Source organism: Poecilia reticulata, chromosome 20 (assembly GCF_904066995.2).
Source record: "Poecilia reticulata chromosome 20, P_reticulata-male-v2, whole genome shotgun sequence".
Lineage (NCBI taxonomy): Eukaryota > Metazoa > Chordata > Actinopteri > Cyprinodontiformes > Poeciliidae > Poecilia > Poecilia reticulata.
In genome coordinates this window covers 14,451,542-14,474,813 of record NC_088849.1, presented here as the reverse complement: position 1 = coordinate 14,474,813, position 23,272 = coordinate 14,451,542, and the positions used below count along the sequence as shown (strand labels likewise).

The following is a 23,272-nucleotide window of genomic DNA, read 5'->3' as shown; positions in this document are numbered from 1 at the left end:
TTCAAATAAAACTTTAGTAAAACTGGACAGTTCACTTTAGAGAATTTTTTAATTTAACTTTTCGCAACCATGATTTCTCAAACACACAGAAGATTTGAAACCGTCGACATTCACAGGCTTCTCACAAAAAATGGTTTTGTCCACTAGATGGCACCAAACAACAGAAGGTTGACTCCCTCTCTGGATAGTTTGGGTCATGCTCTGCTGCAATAAATCTTTAAAAGTCTAGACAGCTAAATAACAACTATGTACATCTGATGGCCGCTGGAATGGAGGAGCTTTTATAAATACAAGGCCAAATATGATACCACTTTTTCCAAACCTGCATTCACATATTTAGGATTTACAGTAGCTTCAGCACATTGTGAGAAATCTATTGTGTAGTTTAGTTTTTTTTTTTTTGCTTGGATAGTATAATTTAGTGATGTGCTATTGGTGCTTATCTGCTTTAAGCTACATGGTTAAGTTGGTGAAGGCGATCTTGGATTCTGCTGAGGCTAACATTAACCCTGACAGCCAGACCTGCGTACTGGACTGGCCGCGACGGCCTGAGAGGCACTGTTAAGAGAAAACGACACTGAAATAAATCTGAGAAACTTGTGAACAAAAATACAAAATCTAATTCTGTCATATCTGAAGATGTGTGAGCCACCGTGACAAGACGGAGGCTCACATCTAGAAGAAACAATTAGTTAAAAATTAGTTTAAAAAAAAACAAAAAAAACATATGGTGTGTGGTGAAGGATTGAGAGGAATGGAGCATTATGTCGATTTTTGCATAGTACAGAGTGTCTGTTGTGCTTTAGACGCAGTGTTGATGACTCTTCTGCCATACAGAGGTTATAATGCCCTGTCTGTTAACAGTAGCACCAGTTTAATGTTCTTACATCGTCTATCCAGAGCGGCTGCAGCTGATGATTTGCCCAGTTTCTCCCATGAATTGATGACCAGCCCTTTAGGTACGGTGGGCGCACTTGTCGGTCCTGTGTAAAGCAGATGCCGTGTTGTGCAGAAACAACAAAACAGGAAGGCACGTGTCACGACGAACAGCCCCCCTTAGCCCCCCTCCATCAATCAGACGTGGGCGGAGCCTCTGTGGTGGTGGTGCGGCAGCGAGACGGGAGGAGGTATTGCTTTGAGGCCGTTGCCCGGGCAGCTCAAGCTGCTGTGGCCGCGGTCGAGCAGCATCGCCACCGGCACGTCGGGCCGGGGCGGGATGAACACGGGGCAGGAGCGCGTGCGGGCGTGGCTCTTCCGGCCGCCGGCGTGGCACACGAGCTCGCTGACCGTGCCCAGGGGAGGCAGGTGTTGGCGCCAGCGCTCGGCCTGCGCCTCCTTGTGCTTGATCGAGTACCAGGTGAGGAAGATGAAGACGAAGCCGACAAACTTGAGGCTGGCGGCCAGGCCAAAGTACACGAAGCGGAATGAGGTAACGTCGTACTCCCAGCAGGAGCCGTGGACACCGCAGTCCTGCTGCCACAGCATGCAGGTGGTGTCGATCACGGCGCCGAAGTAGATGGGCGTGGGGATGTAGGCTGAGGAAGGGGAGAGACTTGAGTTGATGAAAGTTTCATACCACAAATGAATCGAAATTTTACTTTGGTCTGATAAACATTTCTTTGGTAGGCCTTTCTTTTACAGTCCCAAATTTGTAATGTAATTACCAAGTAAGTACCTAGTGAGTTACAGTGTTTTACTATGTAATTAAAACCAATTTTAGAGAGTAATTACCTACAAATTATTGCGTAACAGCGTATAAATTGCCCAATATGTACCAACGGCTTCTGCGGTTAATTACCAAGTAAGTTTGCACTACGTTACAGGATACTACTGCATAATTATGTCTAAATTTAGAGCATAATTACATACAAATTACTGTTTAACAGTGCCTAAGTTACAAAATATTTACCAGCGGCTTATGCAGTAATAAGTACTATGTAATTAAAAACAATTTTAGATGAACATTTTTGGCAGCAAACACTCCAGGTGGGTTTGTTTTGAGGCAAAGGATGAATATTTGGAAAAGTTCCTCTTTAAAACGTCAGGTGATTTTTTAAAAATCTGGTGGATTCTGCCAATAGAACGAGTCATTATTGGTCCTACAGTTGGGAAATGATCTACATGTTGCCAAATCAACACAAATGAGGTTCATCTAACGAAATTAAGCTTTGCTGGTGGCAATCTCAGACCTAAATCCCTGCAGAAAAGCTGTGTGGTGGGCTGAAGAGGAAAAAAAAAAAAAGAAGAAGGATCCAGATTTTGCAAAGCTGAATAATTAAAGATCCCTCTCTGTACACTTCAACCTCATGAAATGTTGTAGGAAACCCTTAAAAAGGGCTATAGCAGTATGGGTGGGGACCAAAAACTGATTTTGTTCAACTTTTTTTTATACTCAAAGGCTGGATTTCTCTAAAGGTTTGTGTGAATTGACGTTGTTGTAATTAGTCACACCGCTTTAATATTTGGGTAAATAACTGACTGGCACAGCAGGTCGATGAAAAAATAAAGTCAACTACTAAAGTCAACTACTTGCATTAATAAGTTAATTATTAATAAAATGTCTTGAAAGGCTAAGGGAAAAAAAAAAAAAGCTCACAGCCACAGATTATGACTTTCAAAAGTTCAGTTTCCAAAATTATATTCCGTTCCTGCAGCTACGCAGCGTATGATCACAGAAATCAAACACCCCCCCTCCGGTCACCAGTGTTCATATCGTGCACATGACGTGGCAGCTTTCCGTTCGCATGGCGATACAAGCTGATCAGAGACATGCTGCAGCAGAACTCCCTCACCCCGAGGGCTTGTCTACATCTAACAACACAAAGGGTCACAGAGGTTTGGTATGGAGCTACATTCCTGCTCTCCAACACTGCAGGCTGTCAAGCCGGCTATATTATAAAATTATGCTGCATAATGATTTTTACTACCTCCTGCACAGGAGCTCAGTGGGTTGTTTTCAGCCTAATTATTTTAATCATTTTCCCTAAAAGATGCATTTAGGGTGCACTAATGCAAAGCAATTTTGATTTTTTCTTAAAGTTAATGTGTAACAGGAAGCATTGTGTACACACCGAGAGTCCGGAGCAAAACAAACTGCATCCCGAGAGCAAAAGGCCTTTCCTGTTCATCAACAGACCTGCAGGGAAAACAGGAGGCAGACGTGAAGACAGGAGGACGACCAGACGACCGTCGCCAGAGACGGCGTCTCACCTGAGCGTCACGATGATGGCCGACGGCTGGGCGCACGCCGTGATGAGGGTGACGATGAAGAGGAAGATGAGGAACGGGATGAGCGTGTTGCAGGTGCGGTCGCACTTCCCCGACACGGCGTACCCGTTCTCGTTCAGGTACGTCTTGACGATGACCAGCTGGAGCTGGTTGACCTGGCCGCCGGCGGACGGAGTGATGACCTGGCGGCTCTGAACGCAGCCGCAGTCCGTGTAGTTCCTTGTCTGTGGTCAGAAAACGGGATCCAGACTTTTGAAATGAGGACTAAAATATTTAGGGTTTTATAGTACTGAGTGGTACAGAACAAACATCGCTTTTTATTAGACATTATGTAAAGTCACCGGAGTCCAAAAAGGAACGTAAAGATGGGAAGGCCTCACCCCGGTGCTGTCATTGCCCACGGTGCTGCATCCAGCCAAGCAGGGGTTGAAGTAGGTGATGCCGTCAGAGCCGCAGACCGGAGCGTACTCGTGGATCCTGCAGCCGCAGTTTACATTGCAGCTGCCTGTCAGGTTCCTGTGGGTCATGGTCAGGGTCGGACTGAAAAGAGGCAAACAAGAACGACGACAAATCAAGACTGGTCAGGAGAAAACGTGGCTGGCACATTCTTAGATACAGGCTTTTATCAAAGCAAATTTAGCATTTTATTGTCCCATTTTCCGGTTGAGACGTACTTCCTCATTGAGGACGGTCAGTGAGAACCAAAACCCTGAAGATAATTGGGCGACTACTTCTTTAACCTACACTAAGCTCCAAAAGGAGGGGCTGGAAGCTGAGGAGAGTGAGAGAGAATAAGATTTTCAACAGAGAACAGGAAGGCTGGACGTATTTTAGCTAAGTCGCTGTGTCAAATCCTTTTGAGTCCGTCATTGAGCATGTGGGATTAGCAAATAATCCATGTCCCCCCTTTCCAAGCTCGTTACATGGTTGAAGAGCAGAGGGGAGGGGCGGAGGATGCGACATGTATTGTCCAGCTCGCTGGGCAGTGTGGGAACAGTTTCTCTAAAGCTGGGACGTTGGTTTAGTCAAAACCAGACGCAGCGAGGCGAGGATTGGGTTTTCTCTGGTAAGCTTCCTACTGAGCAATGCGGAACAGGCCAGGACAGATCCTAAAAACACAACCGCTGACGGACAAAAATGAATTGAAAAACTGAAATCACAAACATTTCTAAACTCATTACATAAAATATCAATACTTCTGGCCTTTTATATTATGCTAACATAAATATATTCACAAAATTATAATTGACACCAATCCTGAGAAAGGTGCCTTGCTACAAAAACAATTGCACAATCTTTCGTCAATTCTCAAAGGAGCAGAGAAACATGCACATATCTAAAAATTCATTTAAGTATACAAACAGGAAAAACAATCTAATTACGTAGAATCAGCCTAAATATTAACTAATAAAGTGAGACACTGACATAACTATTTAACGAAAGCATAAAAAATGGTTACAAATTAATTGTGACTATAACAAAATATAACTAATCAAAAAAGCAACTCTTAAAGTCACTAAAAGAAAAAAAACTGTCTTAATTAACTGTAACACATTCCTTGAATCAGCTAAACTAATTAGCAAAAATATAAAAGTATATATATGAAAAATATCACCTAAGCAAAAAAAAAAGGCAAACATTTCATAGCCGGAAAACATAAAAGCAATAAAGTGATAATGTATCAAAAAATAATTATATTACTTTAATAATTTACAAATGTACATTTAGAGCTGAGACCAGTTCCTTGGATTAACACAAAAGACATTATTGTGAAGAACATCTCACAAAAAAAGAAAGAAAATAATTGTAAAAACTACATAATATATCTATTATGTAGTTGAGCAAATGTAATTATCTACAAACCGTTTAAACTAATCAAGTAAAAAAGTACTATGGTAACAAAAACTGATCCAGATAATATATAAGGAAATTAAAAACACTTGTTAGAAAGTTTTTACACACACACAACAGGAAACCACGAGAGCGGCTGTCTTTATCAGTGAAGAGAGAAAACGCCTCATCGAGCGGGAACGAGTCTACCTGCACCAAAGCTCTCGTAAACAGAGATTTAGTCTGCTGCAGTTTTTAATAAAGTGTAATTCAAATACATAATCATGTCCCCAGCGCCGTGAACACTATACAGCTCAGTGAAAACAACCGCTTAAGAGCGTTATGTAACCTTACATGCCTGCTGGCCCTGTCGTTTCTCATCAGCCTGTTGGCGAAGCAGAGTCACGTCTGGACTAGGAAAGTTTGCTGAAATATTCCTCCCATCTGTGCTGCTCACGACTGCTGACCGGCGCTGTGAATAATGAGGCACTCTGACAGCTCTGTGGGCCCTCCGTAAACATGAGCTTCGCACAAGAAACAGCAACCTTATTAACTTATCAGTTATGGGATTTGAACAGACGCAAAGGTTATTAAAGTCTCTTTGAATAACTTGCTTTTAATAAAGGGGAGAATTTCACAGAGGCCTGCCTGACTTAGCCGTGCTTCTGTAGCAAACTGCTACTCGTGCAGACTGGACAGGCAGCATTCTTTCCCGAAAACCTCCTTTAACCTCCTTTAAATATTTCAGAAATCAAATGTTTAGAAACCATAAGAACGTAAATTATTCACTCAGACATGCAAAGATAATGCAAGATCTCTATGGAGCTTGTGTTTTATCTTACCACAAGCTCCATATCTCTCTTAACTTGCCCCTTGCTTACTATGATTAGACTAATATGGGAAGCGACTGATAAAGGTCCAGAAAATGAATTTTAATGTGGTTAAAATCAGATGAGAGTACATCTGTATTTACAGTAGAAATGTAACGTTATTTCAAGGTCGGCGGGTGAAAGGTACCCCCCCACACCGTGTTTCCGTCAGCTTCGAGGTCTGGCACGTCGCGTGGCTGCCCGTAAGCTCCTCCGCCGACAGCGCTTTCAGAAATAGAGGTGGCAAAGTGATTCATCGGGACACGAGAGCAGATGCAAGTGTTGCTAATTATTCCTTCACGCTGCAACACAATGCCATAACGCATGAGGATGATGGAACGGTGGCAGCATCACAAGCCCACACCGGCTTCTGATTCATCTTCGGATGCGTCGCTCCGATAACGTGATTCACACCGTTTATCTCGCACAGAATCCGAAGCCATGAACCCTGATTGCGCTGCAGCAAGTGCACCTTTACTGCATGTTCAGGTGTGAACATACAGCGCACTGCTAAAGCCTTGATACCCCCTCAAACTTTTCCCAAGGTGTCTGCCTACTGTTCAAGCAGCAAACTTTACCAATTCTTTGTTCTTCAACTTCACTTTTAAATACAAAACACAAAACTTCCTTTTTGAACAAGGAGGTACACAAAATATATAAAAAAAAGCTGAAAGGCCTATGAATGCTTTTCTTCTGCATGGCACTGCAGATGGTTACTAGTTTTAGGAACCATGAATGTTTCCTCACCCGGTTGTGTAGGGGATGTTGATGCCTCCTAGATTGATGCTCTCGCAGCCGACGATGAAAAGCGTCGAAAAGCAGAGCAGCGACACTCCGCTGCAGATCATGGCCAGCTTTGCCGACTCCCTCGCGCCGAGCTTCAGCTTCTTGATGATGTAGCCGCCGAGGACGATGCCCACGCCGGCGCTGGGCACGATGATCAAACCTGCCAGACGACAGAGAGAGGACATAACCCGTGAGCCGGTGGGAAGGGTTGCAGACACCAACCCCGGACGTGTTAGCGCCGGAATGATTACTGTGAAGAATGGCCACATAAGTGCTTGTTATCAACAACGTTTTAATTAGGACGCACTCCTGGGAATACAATGTGAGCTTTTCAAGCCTGTCTAAAACAAAACAAAACAAAACAAAAAAAAAAACGGTGGTGTTTTGTTGCTGAATGTGTGCTGGATTCAGAAATGTCAGCCTCTATTAAGCTATGAATAAATGACCAGAAGCAGCATTACTGGAACACTGCAGGCCGCCGGCGAGACATTTCAGGCCGTGACACGTGCGTCAAATCCGCTAGAACCAGGCACACTGACGGCATGAGAAAACAAAATACTACTAGGGAGATGTAGGGAGCATTAAGTGTCATCATGCAGAATTTCCAGGCCTGGAAGCAGCTCTGAAGTGAGACCGAAAGGCTTTCACAGTGGGGTGACAAAGACTGGGTCAGTAAGGAGAGGAGGAGGAGGAGGGTGGCTCTCAGAGAGAATATAAACATAGTCATTATAAAAGTACAAAGAAATGTCATCTGCTTCCTCCTTGTATCAGTGTGTGCTAGGACAAGAGACAAAGACAGCACGCTCAGTGACAGCCAGCCAACAGATTGCAGAGGCTTATCATCATTTAAGTGCATGTTTCTGTGCTAAAACCATCTGTTTTCTGCAAGATTATACATTCACACTGTAAAGCCCACACACACACACACACACACACGCACAAGCTGTGTTATTACATGCTGCATGTGCAACTTAACTATCGTATCTGGATTAAAAGATTGGCTGACATTAAAGGGACAGAACCTTTTTTGTGTGCAAAGTGTGCAAGAGATTGCTTTATAGATGTACAGCAGCTGAGGTGAAAATGTTCTGTAAGTTACAGATCTATTTATTGTAGCTACAGACCTGTGAAAAATATTTCCCATGATTTAACATTAGAGGCAAATACTGCTATCCATAAGGCCAGGTTGGTTGAATGAGAACAGCATTTGAAAACTCTTTTTTTTTTTGTGTCTCCTCAGCTTGTCTTTGTTATCAAAATCAGTTTGATGTTCTGAAACAAATCTGTGTGACAAGAAGAGGTGAAAGAAAATATATCCGTACGGGGGAAATGCAGCCACACTGCAACGATGCTCGTCAAACGGGAACTACAGACTCAGCAAGGAGGTAATTGATTGAACTCAATTGTATTTAGTTTTGATGGATTTGGTGTTGGATTGTATTTTTCAATTTTGCTTGATGCCCCATTTTTCAGATTTATGAGACCCCGTTTCTATACCTTCCAAGTCAGAGCACAGATCCCTTCATTTTACGGCAAAAAGCAGGGCTGAGAGGATACGATAAGAAAATATTTGTTTTCCGACCTCATCTTTGAATCCCGCATCACCCAACTAGACACAACTGATGACCAAAAGCTTATAGAGAAGACTCACTCAGCTGTCATGTTAGAGTCTGATATAATATCTGTTTGGTTAAACTTTTTAATGCAATACATTTTTTTAAAAATTTAAGTAACTTTATCACTGCTTGTTTGTTCTTTCCTCACAAATAGTCTCATAAAATTATCTAACTGGGAAAATGTATTAAACATGCGTATAGAAAACAATGCTTAAGTGATTTATTTCTACTATGGTCGCATTGTATGCAATATTGAAATAGCAAAAGACTGCTGGAATGCAATGTTTGGTTGGTTGATTTAATTAATTTTGACTCCTGTAACCATAACAATCTGGAGGATGATTTGTGACAAAATGGCTCCAACATAGCATAACAAGACAACATTTTTGTTTTTCGGTTCATAAACAATAAAACATATTAAGCCCTGATTTATCTGATAATATTTGACTTTCAGCTCTCAAAATGTCAAACGTAATTTTGAATAATACACTACTACAGTAACATTGATTCAGATTTGACAAAATGACATCAAACCCAAACCTTGCCAACTATATGAGAAATAATCTTGTGAAACCTGCTCTTGTTTTTAGCTCATATTTTATTAGCTAATTTAATTGAGTCAAAATTCTTAATTGTTAGTATTGTTGCTGTGTTTGTAATATTTTTGGTTTGTTTTATCAAAACGAGTCTCTCTTGTAAATGAGATCTTGGATCTCTTTGAGACAACCGGTATAAATAAAGGTAAAATAATAATAATAATAAAAAGCATTAAAAACTAATTTCCATCATCAGAGAGTCTTTACACCTGGGACTCAACGGAAGCACAGTACTCCCATCAGCAGAAGTGCCCTCTTCTGTCTCCTCATCTCCAACCATCATCACATTCAAGCAGCTTGGCAGCGTTTGGGTAGCCATGGCAACTGCACCACCCAATTGCCCTTACCCTGCGTATCCTGGCAACAGTCAGATGGAATGAGGCATTGTGTGTATTTCTCTGGTGTGTGTTAAAGAAGTCAACCAGCATACACCGTTTGTGTGCCTGGATACACACAAACACAGTAACTAACTGTTTCTGCTTTTAAGCTATAATTGCGTCTCCAATTGCTGCCTACTGTAATAATCCTGCTACCAGATAAGTTGCATGTTGGCAATGCCAGCTCAGCTGGGGGATTAGACCAGTTTCTGTTCTTCTCCACACCACATGCCGGATGCTGTACACAAACCGAAAGCAGAGCAAAACGTGGAGTGTGGTCTTGACTTTTTGATATAATCTCACAAAATTTCACAGTTTAAAAAAAAAAAAAGCAACTGAAATGGAAAGCTAGCATACCTGTGTAGATACTGGCTTTGGAGGCGGGAATGCCAAACTGTGACTCGATAAATTTGGGAATGAAGGTGATGAAGGCTGTGACGATGGCACACTCAGCGGTGTAGGACAGGCTGACGAACAGAAACGTCATGTTGCTGAGGATCCTCACAGCGGCTTTGGGGAGGTCTGGGGGGGTGATATGCGAGAAAGACTGCATCGTTAGTGTCAGACTGCAATTAAGGCCATTCAGCAAGTTTTCCCTTCCCAAACCGTTAAAAACAACTTGATAAGCAAAATGGCTGGAAAGGTTACAGATATGGGGAAAAAAAATCTAAGTTTACAACTAAAACAACACTCAAAACTTTCTGAAATAACAGGGAAGTATTAACACATAAAAGTTTTTGAAACAACTTGTGCTTTTTCTCTCATTCAAAAGATGCATTCAGCCATGTCTCATTAAATTAGATAAGCACCTTGTTTCATGGATGACTACAGAAGGATAAGCAGGAGTTGAACACATAAATTCCCAATGATTTCTGTGTAAAAAAGAAAAACTACTTATTTATGCATTTTTATGTGTCTGCTAAACAGAAGTTGTCATCAGACATCTACCACACTTTCAGAAAAAGATGAGTTTAGCGGATTGATAAATTTTGACTTTGTTCCCCAAAATAAAAAACTTCATTCAATTACAGAGCTACCCTGTAAGGACACAAGCAAATTTTAAGTACCATGCAAATGTAGTCATAACCTTTTTTTTTTTTCCCTCTGTCACAGTCTATTACAGTGAGAAATCATGAGGTAGACCGAACAAAGCAGTAAAGTAAAAAGGCAATGTTTCAATGTTTTCAGCATTTTTAACATCTTTTACACTTACAAACATGAAAAGTGCAGCAACCGAGTCATGGTTCTCACATAAATGGCATCCTGGGGAAGTCCCTATGTCTGCCAACATCCAACCAATTAAAATCCAAGAAATTATCAGACACTTTGGAGCAGGATAAACTGCAGTCCAGTTCTGCAGAAAGCACATGAACCTAATCTCCCTGCATCAGCAACAATCTGGGGATGCCTACTCAAAACATCGGGCTGCCATCTCTCACCTGACTTGGACATGTTATTCACGTGCAAATATAAGTTAGATTTTATCGTCCAGGGAGCTTCTACAGCTTCCTTTCCATAGACAGCTGGCCATAGCAAAAACATCTACCTTAGGCATTTGTCACAAATTATACAAGTTTACCTTTGTGGAATTGAATTTCAGTATAAAATCATTTTCAACGTTTGTATTTTATTATTATTATTAGACCCAACAATCCCCACTGGCAGGGGTAATAATTTAATCAATAATGTGCAACAGGATTTTAGGAGAGACTGGATTATCCGGTTATGTAAAACACGCAGGTCTGTGTAGCTCATTAGTGCTGCTGCTTTTGCCTTTGATAAAGGCAAAAGCCTTTATCAAAAAGTGTTTGGTCCACGTCCTGCTGATTACTCATTTTATCAACAGCCAAACTGTGAAAATCACGGCTGAAACACATCAAGTAACATGTGAGCATACCTTGCAGCACATCAGCCTATCAAAGAAAAAAATATTATTCTTTTACATTTATTTCAAGCATTTGCTGGTAATCAACAGATTCTTTTTCTCGTGCCTCTGGCTGATACATAAACTTAAATTATGATCCATCGATACAGATTCATTTTAATTAAAAGTTCAGTCCACACAGGTACTTAAATTTAAAATACACAGTAGTCTAAGAAAAACAGCAGTCGATTTTTGGGCGCACGCTTTCTAGAAAAATACATTTTCTTAGTTTCTGCAGATGCCAGCTGAACCTTACTGTGTTCTTACAAATTTACAAAGTAAGGACACAGTCTATCGACTAGAAGTCTTCTGGTTTTGTCAGAATAAAGATTTTAAACCATAGAGGTGGGGAGGGGGGCACAACTTGAAGATTAAGTCATGAACCGGTCACATTAAAAGCAACAAAGCCAGCTAGGAATAAAAAAAAGTCACAAAATGAGAGGCGGATTAAATGTCTTTCATTAAAGGTTATTAGGAAAGCTGACCAGTTGAACAGCATGACAAGACGCCTTGATTTGGGATTTAACCGGCCTAGCTCTAATTCAGCAGGACTCATTGTGGGTGGGGAGAATATTAGAAGCATGCGTCCATGATCCCAGATCAAAGGTAAGAATAAAATAGTGATGCTAATTATTTCATTCCTGGGAGCCAGGACGTAATCCAGTCTGGAGTCGGGGACAGATGGCCTCGTCCTGCTGGGGTCCACAGCAGCTGTTCCTCAATCAGACAGATCACTTGCTGGCATTAGATCAGCAAATCGCTTTTGTGTTGACTTTTGTTTGATTGCTCACTCACTCTGTGAGCTTTTCTATCTGAATCGGTGGTTTCTAATTCAACTCTAAGCAGCCGTTATTGCATATCATCACTATGACAGTCAACCTTTCTTGTGAACACTCTTTTTACCCTGCTGCTAAACGCCACATTGTGATACTTATTACAAACAGCCTCCTGCTGTCTTTCAATCATGCCTTGAGTAATAAAAAACAGCTTTAGGCCGATTTGATCTCACCGGCTTTTAATTGTTTGTGATTTCAATATTTTCACTAATCTTCCTACAGATTTTTTAATGCTTTTGTGTTTTACATTAACATTTTGAGAAGTTTATTGTACAATGCTTAAATAATCATTTTAAAGAATAAGACTCAGTCACAGCATAGTTGCAAAACTCATTTAGAAATTTAGATTTAAAAAAATTGCAATTATCAGCATCACCAAAGTGCTGACTTACACTAGCTGTATGGTAGAGGAGGTGGAGGATAAAATCCAATTTTGATAGGTTATGGATGATGCTGACTATATTAAAAGGTTGTAATCTTAATTTTAATTTATGACCTTGGTCAAGTGTAACACCAAAACAATTTATTCTGAACACATGAGGTCACACGATGGGACACACACAGCCCTGTTGGCACCAAACGGAAATTATATTCAGGTTATGCAAAACTAAAAGCAGTATCTCCAAACAGGAGAAACAGCGGGAGCCATATTGCATGACTCCACTAAGAGGCGGGAATAAAACAGCTGATCTTTATAGAAACTGTAAAAAGAAAGACCATTGAGATAAATTACCCCTAAGAAAGAAAAGCTAATTACAACATTCATAGTAATTTTTGCCATTAAAAATTAAAAGCAATTAAAAGATCGTTGAGTTGCTGAGGGTTCAGGTTAGACTCTGCAACAACAAAGGGTGACAGGAACCCAGAGATTCCTGCTATTTTTATGAAGGCAAGTCATTCTTATTAATGATTTATTGTTATGTTATTTATGTTCTGTCTCTTATCTGACTTATTGTAGGTGTTTGTTTCTTATTGACTATGTCTTATTTTATAACCTTGTGCAGCACTTTGATCCCTTTGGGTGTGTAAAGTGCTCTGTGAATAAAAGTTTGATTGACTGATTTATTGAAGCCCAACAACTTTGCTTATTAGACCGTAAACATGTGACAGTTAGTTTAGCCTCAAGATGAACTCCTGTTACTTTGAAACATTCAGCAACAAATATCAATTTGATCTTGAATAGGAGTTTTTATATGGAAGCAAGTCACAAAGCAAATAGTGGAGTGGACCAACATACCAGCTGAAAACTGTGTATGTGCATTCCTGAACAAATTCGTAACATAACTAATCACGCAGTGAAACGTAAATATGATACACTGTGTCAGTAGACATTTTTGCAATGCCTCCCAACCTTCCAGGGGAAAATTGCTTTCTCATAACAATGGATCAAGGTCTGGAACATTCCATGATCACATTTTTGTCCCTCTGATGTGCATTATGGAAAAACACTGAATGTTGGCATTTTTTTTTTCAGTGTTTGCTTGTGATGTGAAGGGCGAAGAAAAAAAAGGGGGGGTTGTTCAGCATACCTTTCACATAAAAATGCTGAATTTGTGCAACAGACAAACAAGCACACCTCGACAGAAGGACACGTACTGTACCAAAATACATTCGGGATCTACGCCGCAAAGCGCCTGAGTCTGCGAAACTGGCCCCAGCAGTCCCGAACATCCTGCTGAGACAAATAAAACCGCAGCTGATGGAGCAGCGATCCGACAGAGCTGCAGCTCGTTCCCGGCCTGCGCTGGATGCATCATCGAGACAAAGCGCTGTTTTGACTGCCCCAGCTGTGCACATAAGCATTCATTTGAGAGTGAGCAACCATGCTAAGTACATGTTTGAGTTTGCACAGAATCGGAGTACGTGATGGCAAACACCAGCAGTTGTGTTTTAGCTGAGCTACACCAAAGCCTATGCGGTGCAGAGTGCGATGTCCCCTGGGAGCTCATTTAAAAGCGAAACAGAACAAGAGCAAAAAACAGAAAAGAAAAAAAAAGAGACAGGAGGGAATCTGGGAAACACTACAGCAGGACGAAGCATATCAGGGGAAAACCGGGTGTTTCCTGGCTCAGCGAGGGCATTAAGAATTTCTACAACGTTTCCAACAAAATCCAATGTTTACCACTGCTGCACATCCATCAATACGATATTTACAGGAGATCTCAATAAAGCTTCCATTATTGGATAAGATGTCTAAGCCTCAACATTGATTGGATTACAGCCTGTTCGCTCATCAACATCTCACAGTTCATTTTGTGGCACTTTGAAGTCAAAACTATTAAATACTTGAATGTATTTCATTGGGATTTTATGTGATGGAATAGTGTAATGTATAATTGGGAGGTGGAAGGAAAATGATGAATGGTTTTATTGTTTTCTTATAAAACATAATAAATAAATTAAAAAAAGAAAGACACATCTCTATTCCTCCCCTCTGGATATTTTTTTTTTCTTAGAATCACCTTCAGCTACAATTTCAGTACTGAGTTCTCTCTCTACCAGCTTTTGAGGTCGACATTTTCATTAATTGTTCTCCATAAAAAAATTAAGCCCAGTCGAACTGGACATGTGCAGCCTAAAGCCTGAGTTATTGCTTTTTTAGCTAAACTCTGCAAGATTCTTCTAACACTCAGAAACCTCAAGGTGAAATCCTCCCTCTCTCACCTTTGATGTCTTTTCCAAATCCCATAGACGAGGACACATTTTGGTCTTTGCTACTAGACTTTTCCTTCTTCACATCATCGTCACTGGACACGTCACCCAACGAACTCATCTTTTTCTTCTTCTTTCTCTTGTGGCGTGGAGGCAGCTTTTTAGGGAAGGCAAACATGGGGAAAATGACCAAAAGCATGGTAATGGAGCAGAGGAGGAAGCCGCTCCACCTTAAAGAAAAAAAACAATAAGATGCATTCATAAGGGTGAAATATTTTCCATTGTAGTGTGTGTACATCCTGTCAATATTGAGATGGAGACAGCATAGATGTGGAAGTGCATGTTTACCAGTTGCCAACGAAGCGAGGGTCATTCTGGTCAATGTTCACCACAGTTTTGGGGTCGACGTAGAAGCCGATTAGGACGCCACCCAGCAGGTAGCCGGCAGCAGGTCCCAGGGCTCCCATAACATACATGATGGCTAAAAGAGACGCATATGAAACCAGTTAGGAACCACCACAAAACCAGGACTCATCAGTAAACTAGACATAACCATCTCCTGGTTGTGCCAACACTGTAATCTCAGTTGTGGATGTTTTAACAAAGTTATACAGCCTAAATGTTACTCAATTTCATTATAAGTGGGATAAACAGCTGCTTTGAATGAAAGCAGAAGAAAAAAAAAGAAAAAACAAACTGCAACTTCGACATTTTTCCTGTAATATTTTGTATGGACAAAGCTGTCAGGTATTCCCAAAAGAAGAAACTTGGTGACAAAGTGCATGTTTATATTTTTGAAAATGGCAAAGACCATGTGAAATCTTGACATGCTGTATTTTTTCTTGAGTTGAGTTTGATATTTTTCTTTGTCCTATTATCTGCAGCAGGTTTTTTTTTTTATATATATGGACAAAATGTCTCCTCACCCAGGGCGCTATGGGCTGAGAGTCTTCCAAGACCACAGCGGAAAGAAAGTCGTCATGCCATTTGCACCCCAAGCAAGATTTCTGCTCACAGTGTTAATATTAACAAAAGATGGTCATAAACCACAGCTGGCTAATCACTTTGAATCCATTATCTGCTTGTTTATTTTTATAAAGTCTGCACCACAATTATTTGCTTTTCAAAATATACAAAACTAAGATTATTGTTCCTTGAAAACAACAATCGTGGTTCTTCCCACCAAACACAGATGGACAATTTTCAATCTTTCTGTTTTTTTGTTGTTGTTTTTTTATCATCAGGACACATTTATATTGAGACAAGCATGAAATGCATTTATAATTGAGCCACAGTTGAACTGAAATAGTATTTCTTTGGGATTCTAATAAGTTGGTGCTCAACATCATAGCTTCTTTGTATAATGATCTCAGTGTGTGAGACTATGGGTATTTTTGATTAAAGCTATGATTTGAGTATATTTGAAAGCAGATTTGATTAAAGTACTATATAATAAATTCTTCAAAATATTAAAAGAAAGCCCAAAAAAGAAAAAAAAGAGATTATTAAAACTATTGCAAGCACCACGAGGGTTTGGATTTCCTGCCATTGCAATTGAAACCTGATCTTAAAATTTTCAGTGTATTCATAAAACTATTTATTTATTTTTATAAAGTCAGAGATTTAAACAATGATGAGAACAGAATCTTTGCTGCCACAATTAAGACAGCTGCAAATTCTCCTCATTGATGCTTTAACAACCCTCTGTTCCATGTGTCTGTTCAAGTCGAACCTCTGGAGAGTTGTTCATTAACTCTGATTTATCATTCCCCTTTTTCTGAGCACCTGTTCTGGGAGTGGTGGGAACGCTCCATCACCTCCAGAGGTCATTTTCTGCAGCTTGTGTGTGCGACAACTGACCCGGAGGCTTGAGAGATCTCATGTCAACCTGGAGCGGCATACCTGCAGAAACCGCAGCGCAATTATGGAGTGAAACATTAACCCTCTGGGGGTCTTGGACCCTCAGCGAGGTGAGCCAAATGCTTTGTCATGTGCCAAAGTGAGAGGGAAAACTCATTAAATTTAGATAACCTTAGTTGAGCAGGTGGAAAAATCTCCTGCGGACATCAAGCGGGGAAGGAAGGAGGGCGGAGGGGGGGGGACATCAAAGTTGTATTCCAGTGGGAATCTGAAGGCAAACCTTCTATAATTACACCAGGAACATGGCAGGACGTAGAGAATGCATGCGGCTGAGGGGAATGGATTAGCACCTTTTTGATTACGGTTTGTGTGCACATATGCTGTTAAATACTTCAGTCTCACCCACACACAAAACCCAGTAGATATATTTTCCACTTTAGAAAATAGCTGCAAAACCGCAGGCTTCTGCCACTTGCCTCCCACAGTCACACGTACAACCCCAACAAAATGCTGCTGCTCTTGTGTAAAAAGGTTCGTTTCTAAGATGGAGGGAGCAAAACTCCAAACGGCATGCTTCGGCACGTGTCCGGCTGCCAGTGGTTGTGTCCAAACCAGCACTTAAATGTCTAATCTCTCCTGAGACAAAAAAGAACACATCCTCTCAGACGGATTACATAAGGAGTGCAGGCGTACACACACATGCATCCTCTCCTTTTCCAACAAGTAAGTTTGCTGAAGCTTGAAATAGAAACTCTCCGCTGCCATCCGAATGCTTCTACCGTCATATCTTTAAACCAACACAGGTTACTAGTCTCCCTTCTTCTGTAGGTTGTCACCATCCAAAAGCAGAAGGCCTTATCCTATCTTGCAGAAAGGGCTTAAACAAAGCACAAATCCTTATCAGATCTAATGAAATCACTTCCCTATATCGGTGGAAAACAGACAAACACACATGAATCAGAACCCAAGAATGGGTAACAAAAAAGAACAAACGCAAGATATGTGCAAATGATGCAATTTATAACATTGCATATTTCCTTTGACTGAAGTCTTTTCTTCAAGTCTCTAAAAAAATAAAAAAAGAACAGCAGATTCCCCATCCCTCTCTCTTTTCTTTCCTCACTTATCTCATATCTTTTTCAACTCTTTTCATGGTGCCGTTTCTCATATCCTGCCGCCTGGAGACTCAATTCACTGCAGCAGTGAAAGCCCCTCACACAGTAACAGGATATTACCTCCCAGAGACAATAAACAATAAATTAAAGCTGCCAAGGACAACAATAGGTTGGCTCTTATCACCTCCATCTTTGAAATTAGAAATGAGCTCCACAAAACTTAAACAAGTGAATCAAGCTTTGGCGGTGCGTTACAAATTAAACCTTATTAAAGAGCGGACATATAACAGATGACTGAGCTTTAGTTCATTTTCACATTTTTAAATGTGATGGCAGATAAGAGTCAATGTAATTTTAACTGAATTAAATGGTTTGGCTTCTAAGATGAATATTAAAATTAGATTGAGGCAGTATGATAAAGGCGCTAAATTATCAAAGTTTTTGCAACATTTTACTTATGCAAAAATATCTGCTAGATAGTAGTTTTCATGTAGTAGTTTTCATGTACTCATTGTACATAATGTTAATATTGTCAGAGCTCTCCGTTATGGTAGTTAGCCTGTATGTGGCTTCTTAGCAGACATGCTGCTCATAGCTAGCTAAATATAAGTGCCGCCTTTTTGGCATGTAGTAGAAATTGAAGAAACATTTGAAATGCAATTTCAAAGAGGTTTTAAAACCCTTTTTCAGCTTCTTTTGTAAACTTGAAAAGCTTAATTAGTGAATGCACCATACACAACCTGCAACCTGCAAGAGGTAGAGCAACATTCTTTACCAATGTCAGCTTTTTCTGCAGGCAATATGGCTCTCTGCCCAGGGTAGCAAAGCCGAGGTGATATCACAGATGCTAAGCTTTCTATTACTTTTAACATGTTTAGACACCAAGTAGGTTGTGCTCCATATTTTGCATACAGTAGAAGAAGTAAAAATATTTCAGCAGACTGCATTAAAGTCCGTAGTAGTAGATTTGACACCAAGTTGATATCAGACTCAATGCTTATTTGACCTTAAATCAAATTCAAATAAAATTTTCGGAGGAATCTGGATTCGATTTAGCCATTTAGATGAAAATCTAAAAGGCTTAGAAAGGTCAAACTTTAACTGAGCTTAGATTCTTGTTACGTTTTAAAACATATTTGTTTAAGGAAAATGCGAGTCAGCTAATTCTTCTCAGTAGCTAGTTTATTATTTTGAAATGTGCTCGATTTCAGCACATTTCAGTGAGAGCATGTTTTTTACAATGATGTGTCAACAAAACCAGAAGAATTAGTTTATGTGATGACAATTTATTCTTGTCCCAATGTGATAATTATTGGCGCATTATGATTGTCCGGACACTGTTCTGGACAATCTGTTTCTCGTGCTTTCTGGTACATGTGCCTTAAGTGTGTGAAAAGATAAGGAGGCAAGAGTGTGTGTTATCAGCTGAATGTGCTTCCCCTTGAACTTGCTTGCTGAATTGATCCAAAACACTGACCCACAGCAGATTCCCCACAAACTCTTGTTCCATAAAAACTGGCACACATGAAAAGCATTCATGCCCCTCTTACATGCATCTGATCACAGCCAAATTATTCTCTTTTACTCTTTTGAGCTTTCATCCGCTTGTGAAATGAGCTGAATTTGTCAGTCTTTTGAAAATGTCAGTCAAGGTAAGAATCTGAATTCTTAAAGGCAGTGATTCCTGATCCCGGCCCTCAAGAAACCCCCACCCTGCATGTTTTAGATGGGTTTCTGTTCAAGCACACCTGATTCAAATGATCGTACGACCTCTTCTACAGCCATCAAGTGATGCAAAAGTTAATCACCCATTCATTTAAGTTCAGATGTGTGATTGAAAGGAGACACTTAACCCATGCAGGGCAGGGGTACTTGAGTACCAGGGTTGGAAACCAATGCTATGCGGAAAGCATAGGTTGAAATGAACAGTTATTAATACCAACCAATATGATAATTGTGTTAACTTTTGATATAAGATGTATTTTGAAATAATAATTGTTCTTCTTTTATTTACACTCAGGGAAGTAATGTCTGTAATCTATCTATAATTATTTATTCATTATTGATTGCACATACCAGTGTGTGGATGGTTGTTTGTATCTCCAGAGTTTTATTTTGCCTCTACCCCAGTCACAACTGGACATGGACACCAATTGGAAAACATTGGGATGTGATGGCATGAAATAGTTGCCACTTAATATTCTGTTTTTGATTTTTGCTATCAATTGACCAACATTTGTGATGAGCATTGGTCATTTTGAAGATGTTAATCAAAATTTTATGTTTGTTACTCGTTTCTCAATTGACCGGTATGGTGTATTTTAATTACTTTTTACTTTTGTGTTTTTAGGATGTAAACCATTTTGAACTCCCTTATTTCTGAAGTGTGCTATATAAATAAACCCAACTGATTGAATTCAGCTCTGGATGCTGCTAAAGCAGCAACCTGTGCAGCTGTCTCTTGCACTAAACCAGACTGAATTTCAAACTAAATAAAACAAAGTGACAGATTGAGATGAACGTCTTTACAGCAGAGGCTAGCCCTTAGATATACGTCCTTTGCTAAAAAGCCATAAAACTTCCTTTCTGCACATTCTGGCCTGAGTCAGACACACCAGGTGCATCAGCGCTGTCTGTTGCCAAGCAGAGGTTAAGCACAACGTATGGTCCTTTGGTTGCCCTCCAAACTCCCTCCCGCCAGAGATGGCAATATTTTATGCCCTTCGGCACGATTGCATAACTCCATCTTGCCGTTCCATCCATCATGTTAACAACGTTCTGCCCCACTGGAGGACAAAAGGGGAGGTCATAAACTGTGCCTTAAGCCTTGCTCTGTCCTGCCCGCTTGGCACCGAGGGAGAATAGTTTGGGGATCATTGGGGTTGGGTTTGGAGAGCTGCGTTCGGGCCTGAAGGGGTGCCAGCCAGCTACAGAGCCACCGGATTGAGGAATATGCTGGCACAGCAGCAGCACGCGCTCCGTCGCACACAAAAATCTGACACACATGGCTGTGGGTGGGGAGACGTCACAGGGCAGCAGGGGGGGCATGCCAATGAAAAAACCCATGGCGCCCACAGTCCCGCTTACAATTACACAAAAGACCTTCTGAAGGACAAAACGTTAAAGACTTTTTATGGTTTTCTGCACGTTTGGAGGTAATGGATCTTTCATTCAAAGAGTGCTAAATCATTACTGTAGGCAATATGGGAAAGGGATTCCTTCTCTGTGCATCTATTCAAATGTGAAGAAAGTCATTTTAGTGTTACTAGGAAGTAGAAGAGAATATTTTCAGATCAGAATACACACAAAGGCTGAACATATAATCCCTGATACTTCACACATACAAAAGGGGAGGGTGTGCGACAACGTTCAAAATGAAAGAGGAACATGCTTGCAGGGTGTTGCAGTGAATCGTTCGGCCCAATTTCCAGTGCGATGATTAATATACCAGCGCGAGGCTGGAAAAGATAACGACATTTAAAAAAAGATGCCATGAAAAGCTAAAAAAACGAGAAACTGATGTGATGAAACGAACATCTGAAAACAGAAACAAGAGGCAGAGCTGCAGTCTGTAGTGACTGATCCTGCTGTGTAACTGAGTGATAAAGCTTGCTCAGCAGCATCCCTCTTATATCTAACCTTCAGGGACCAGCGCTGCTCTGTTGTCTCTGCCTCGCCTCCTCCGCACTCTGAAAGAGCTCTGCTTCGACGAGCAGCACTGACTCACTCAGAGCTTGTCTGAATGAATGACAGCAACAGCAGGATCGAAAAAAAATAAAAATAAAAGGACACACTGAAAGAATTGGCATAGCAGTCTTTGCAGAAGAAGAGCTACTGAAGCTTTGCTACTGATATTCTGACTGGGTTTTGTAGTTATCAATATGCCCATTGGATCCATGAATTTAAAGCTGCAATACAGCGAAAAAGTCACCCTCAGTCCCCGCAACCCCAAACATTTGGGTGACTTCTTCTCACTAATCACCATAGAATTGATAAAGAAAGCAGCTAGTACAAAGATTATGTGACCTTGTAAAATTTGTAGCGCTACTGTGAGATGAAACAACACAAAGGAGCACAAGATTGAGGGGAGGAAGTAAAATAATACACGGATCAGTCACAGATTGGATAAAAAGTGCCAGGAAAGCAAATATTTAAGTCTTGCCACAGATACTCAGTTGGATTTGGTTAAGTCACGTCTATTAGTATAACTCATTTCAGCAATAAGGCAGTTCAACGTGCTCTACATGATAAAACATAAGTTTACTGATGAGGTGACTTCTAAAGACAGATTGTTGGATGGGACTTTATTTCGTGGCATCGATGTAAAGTGGGCTTAGCATTAATGCTCATCATATTTGACAGATCTGTGCTGATTGAAAACTTAGCATTTTGCTTCCACCTCACAATTAATCACGTTTTATTGTGGATGAAATGTAAGAAAGTGTGAAAAAAGCTCAAAGATAAAATACTCTTGTAGGCACTGTATGGTAAATGTGCTTGGTTCATTATTTATTTTTAACATCTCTTCTGTTGTCAGCCTTCAATATGTGCAGCAGAGGCTTGATACTGGCCGTGAAATTTGTTTCCTGCCTTTGGTTGCAGACTCTGTTTTAATGAATTATGCTCCACCTCCTTATTACCCCACAAAGCCTAGTCAGCCTTTAAGCAAACCTTGGGAATGGAAGGTAGACAGCAATGCAGCGACCTCAGACTCATCTTCAGGGAATTACGGAGAAGCTGTTTAATTTCTAAAAGAAGACACAATAACGTCGTCTCCAAAGAATTACACAAGGGCCATGACACTATCATGTACAGTATGCAGCATTATGTATTGCCTATTCATTCTCCTTTGGGGATATTACTCCATTTTCACATCAGATCTGTGACAGAAACAAACCCTGAATAAGCTGTTCTGCTTTATGCAACAACATCAGCTGAATGAAACGTGGCAGCACAAACTTTAGGACTCTGATTTGCTGCACTGGAGAATTCAGCCCAATGCCAGAGGCTCTTTGCAGAGCATGGCTGCAGGTGACAGCTGTATGATAGATGATCCATGCGGCTACTTGTGTTGGAAAGAGAGCAAGAGTTCTCACTGTATCCCTGTGTTCTGGGCATAGCTACAGTCGTGTGACCTCCCTTCACCTCACCATGCATATGAGGCAAGATAAAAAAGAAAGACTATGAAAAGGGGGGGAATGACAGCATTGTCATGACAAATTGCTGACATGGCAGTGTCTTCTTACAAGTCCTAACCTTATTTTTTAACTCAGAGGGCATGCATGGGGACTGTGGCCTCTCACACGCCAACAGCAAAGGTACGGCAGCAAAAAAAACATTAATCTGGTTCAGAATACTCTTCGATACACAGCAGCAGACATGTCTTCAAACAAATTTGCTGCGCTGATGGTCCTCTTAACATGCAAATTCTTATGACCGGAAATATAAATTTACCTTTACACTCATTATCCAAGGGATAATGGGGAAAAGGGTCTATGCACATGGGAGAAAGTGAACTATATAGAAGTTATATTTTTTATTTTATTCTGAGACAGAATAAAATATAACAGTATATATATATAC

At 40.6% G+C, this 23,272-nt stretch overlaps 1 protein-coding gene across 1 annotated transcript in view; it reads right to left on the bottom strand.

Moving 5' to 3' along the window:
* Positions 1–384: 384 nt before the first annotated feature.
* The window catches only part of slco5a1 (solute carrier organic anion transporter family member 5A1), a 36,635-nt gene continuing 13,747 nt past the window's right edge, over positions 385–23,272 (bottom strand). The window contains exons 3-10 of the mRNA XM_008396342.3: positions 15,063–15,195; positions 14,727–14,944; positions 9,660–9,824; positions 6,675–6,873; positions 3,609–3,768; positions 3,211–3,452; positions 3,072–3,136; positions 385–1,535 (exon numbers count right to left, since the gene is read on the bottom strand). Coding sequence (XP_008394564.1) covers positions 1,075–1,535; positions 3,072–3,136; positions 3,211–3,452; positions 3,609–3,768; positions 6,675–6,873; positions 9,660–9,824; positions 14,727–14,944; positions 15,063–15,195 — 1,643 coding nt within the window. The 3' untranslated portion in view covers positions 385–1,074. The remainder of the gene's footprint in view (positions 1,536–3,071; positions 3,137–3,210; positions 3,453–3,608; positions 3,769–6,674; positions 6,874–9,659; positions 9,825–14,726; positions 14,945–15,062; positions 15,196–23,272) is intronic.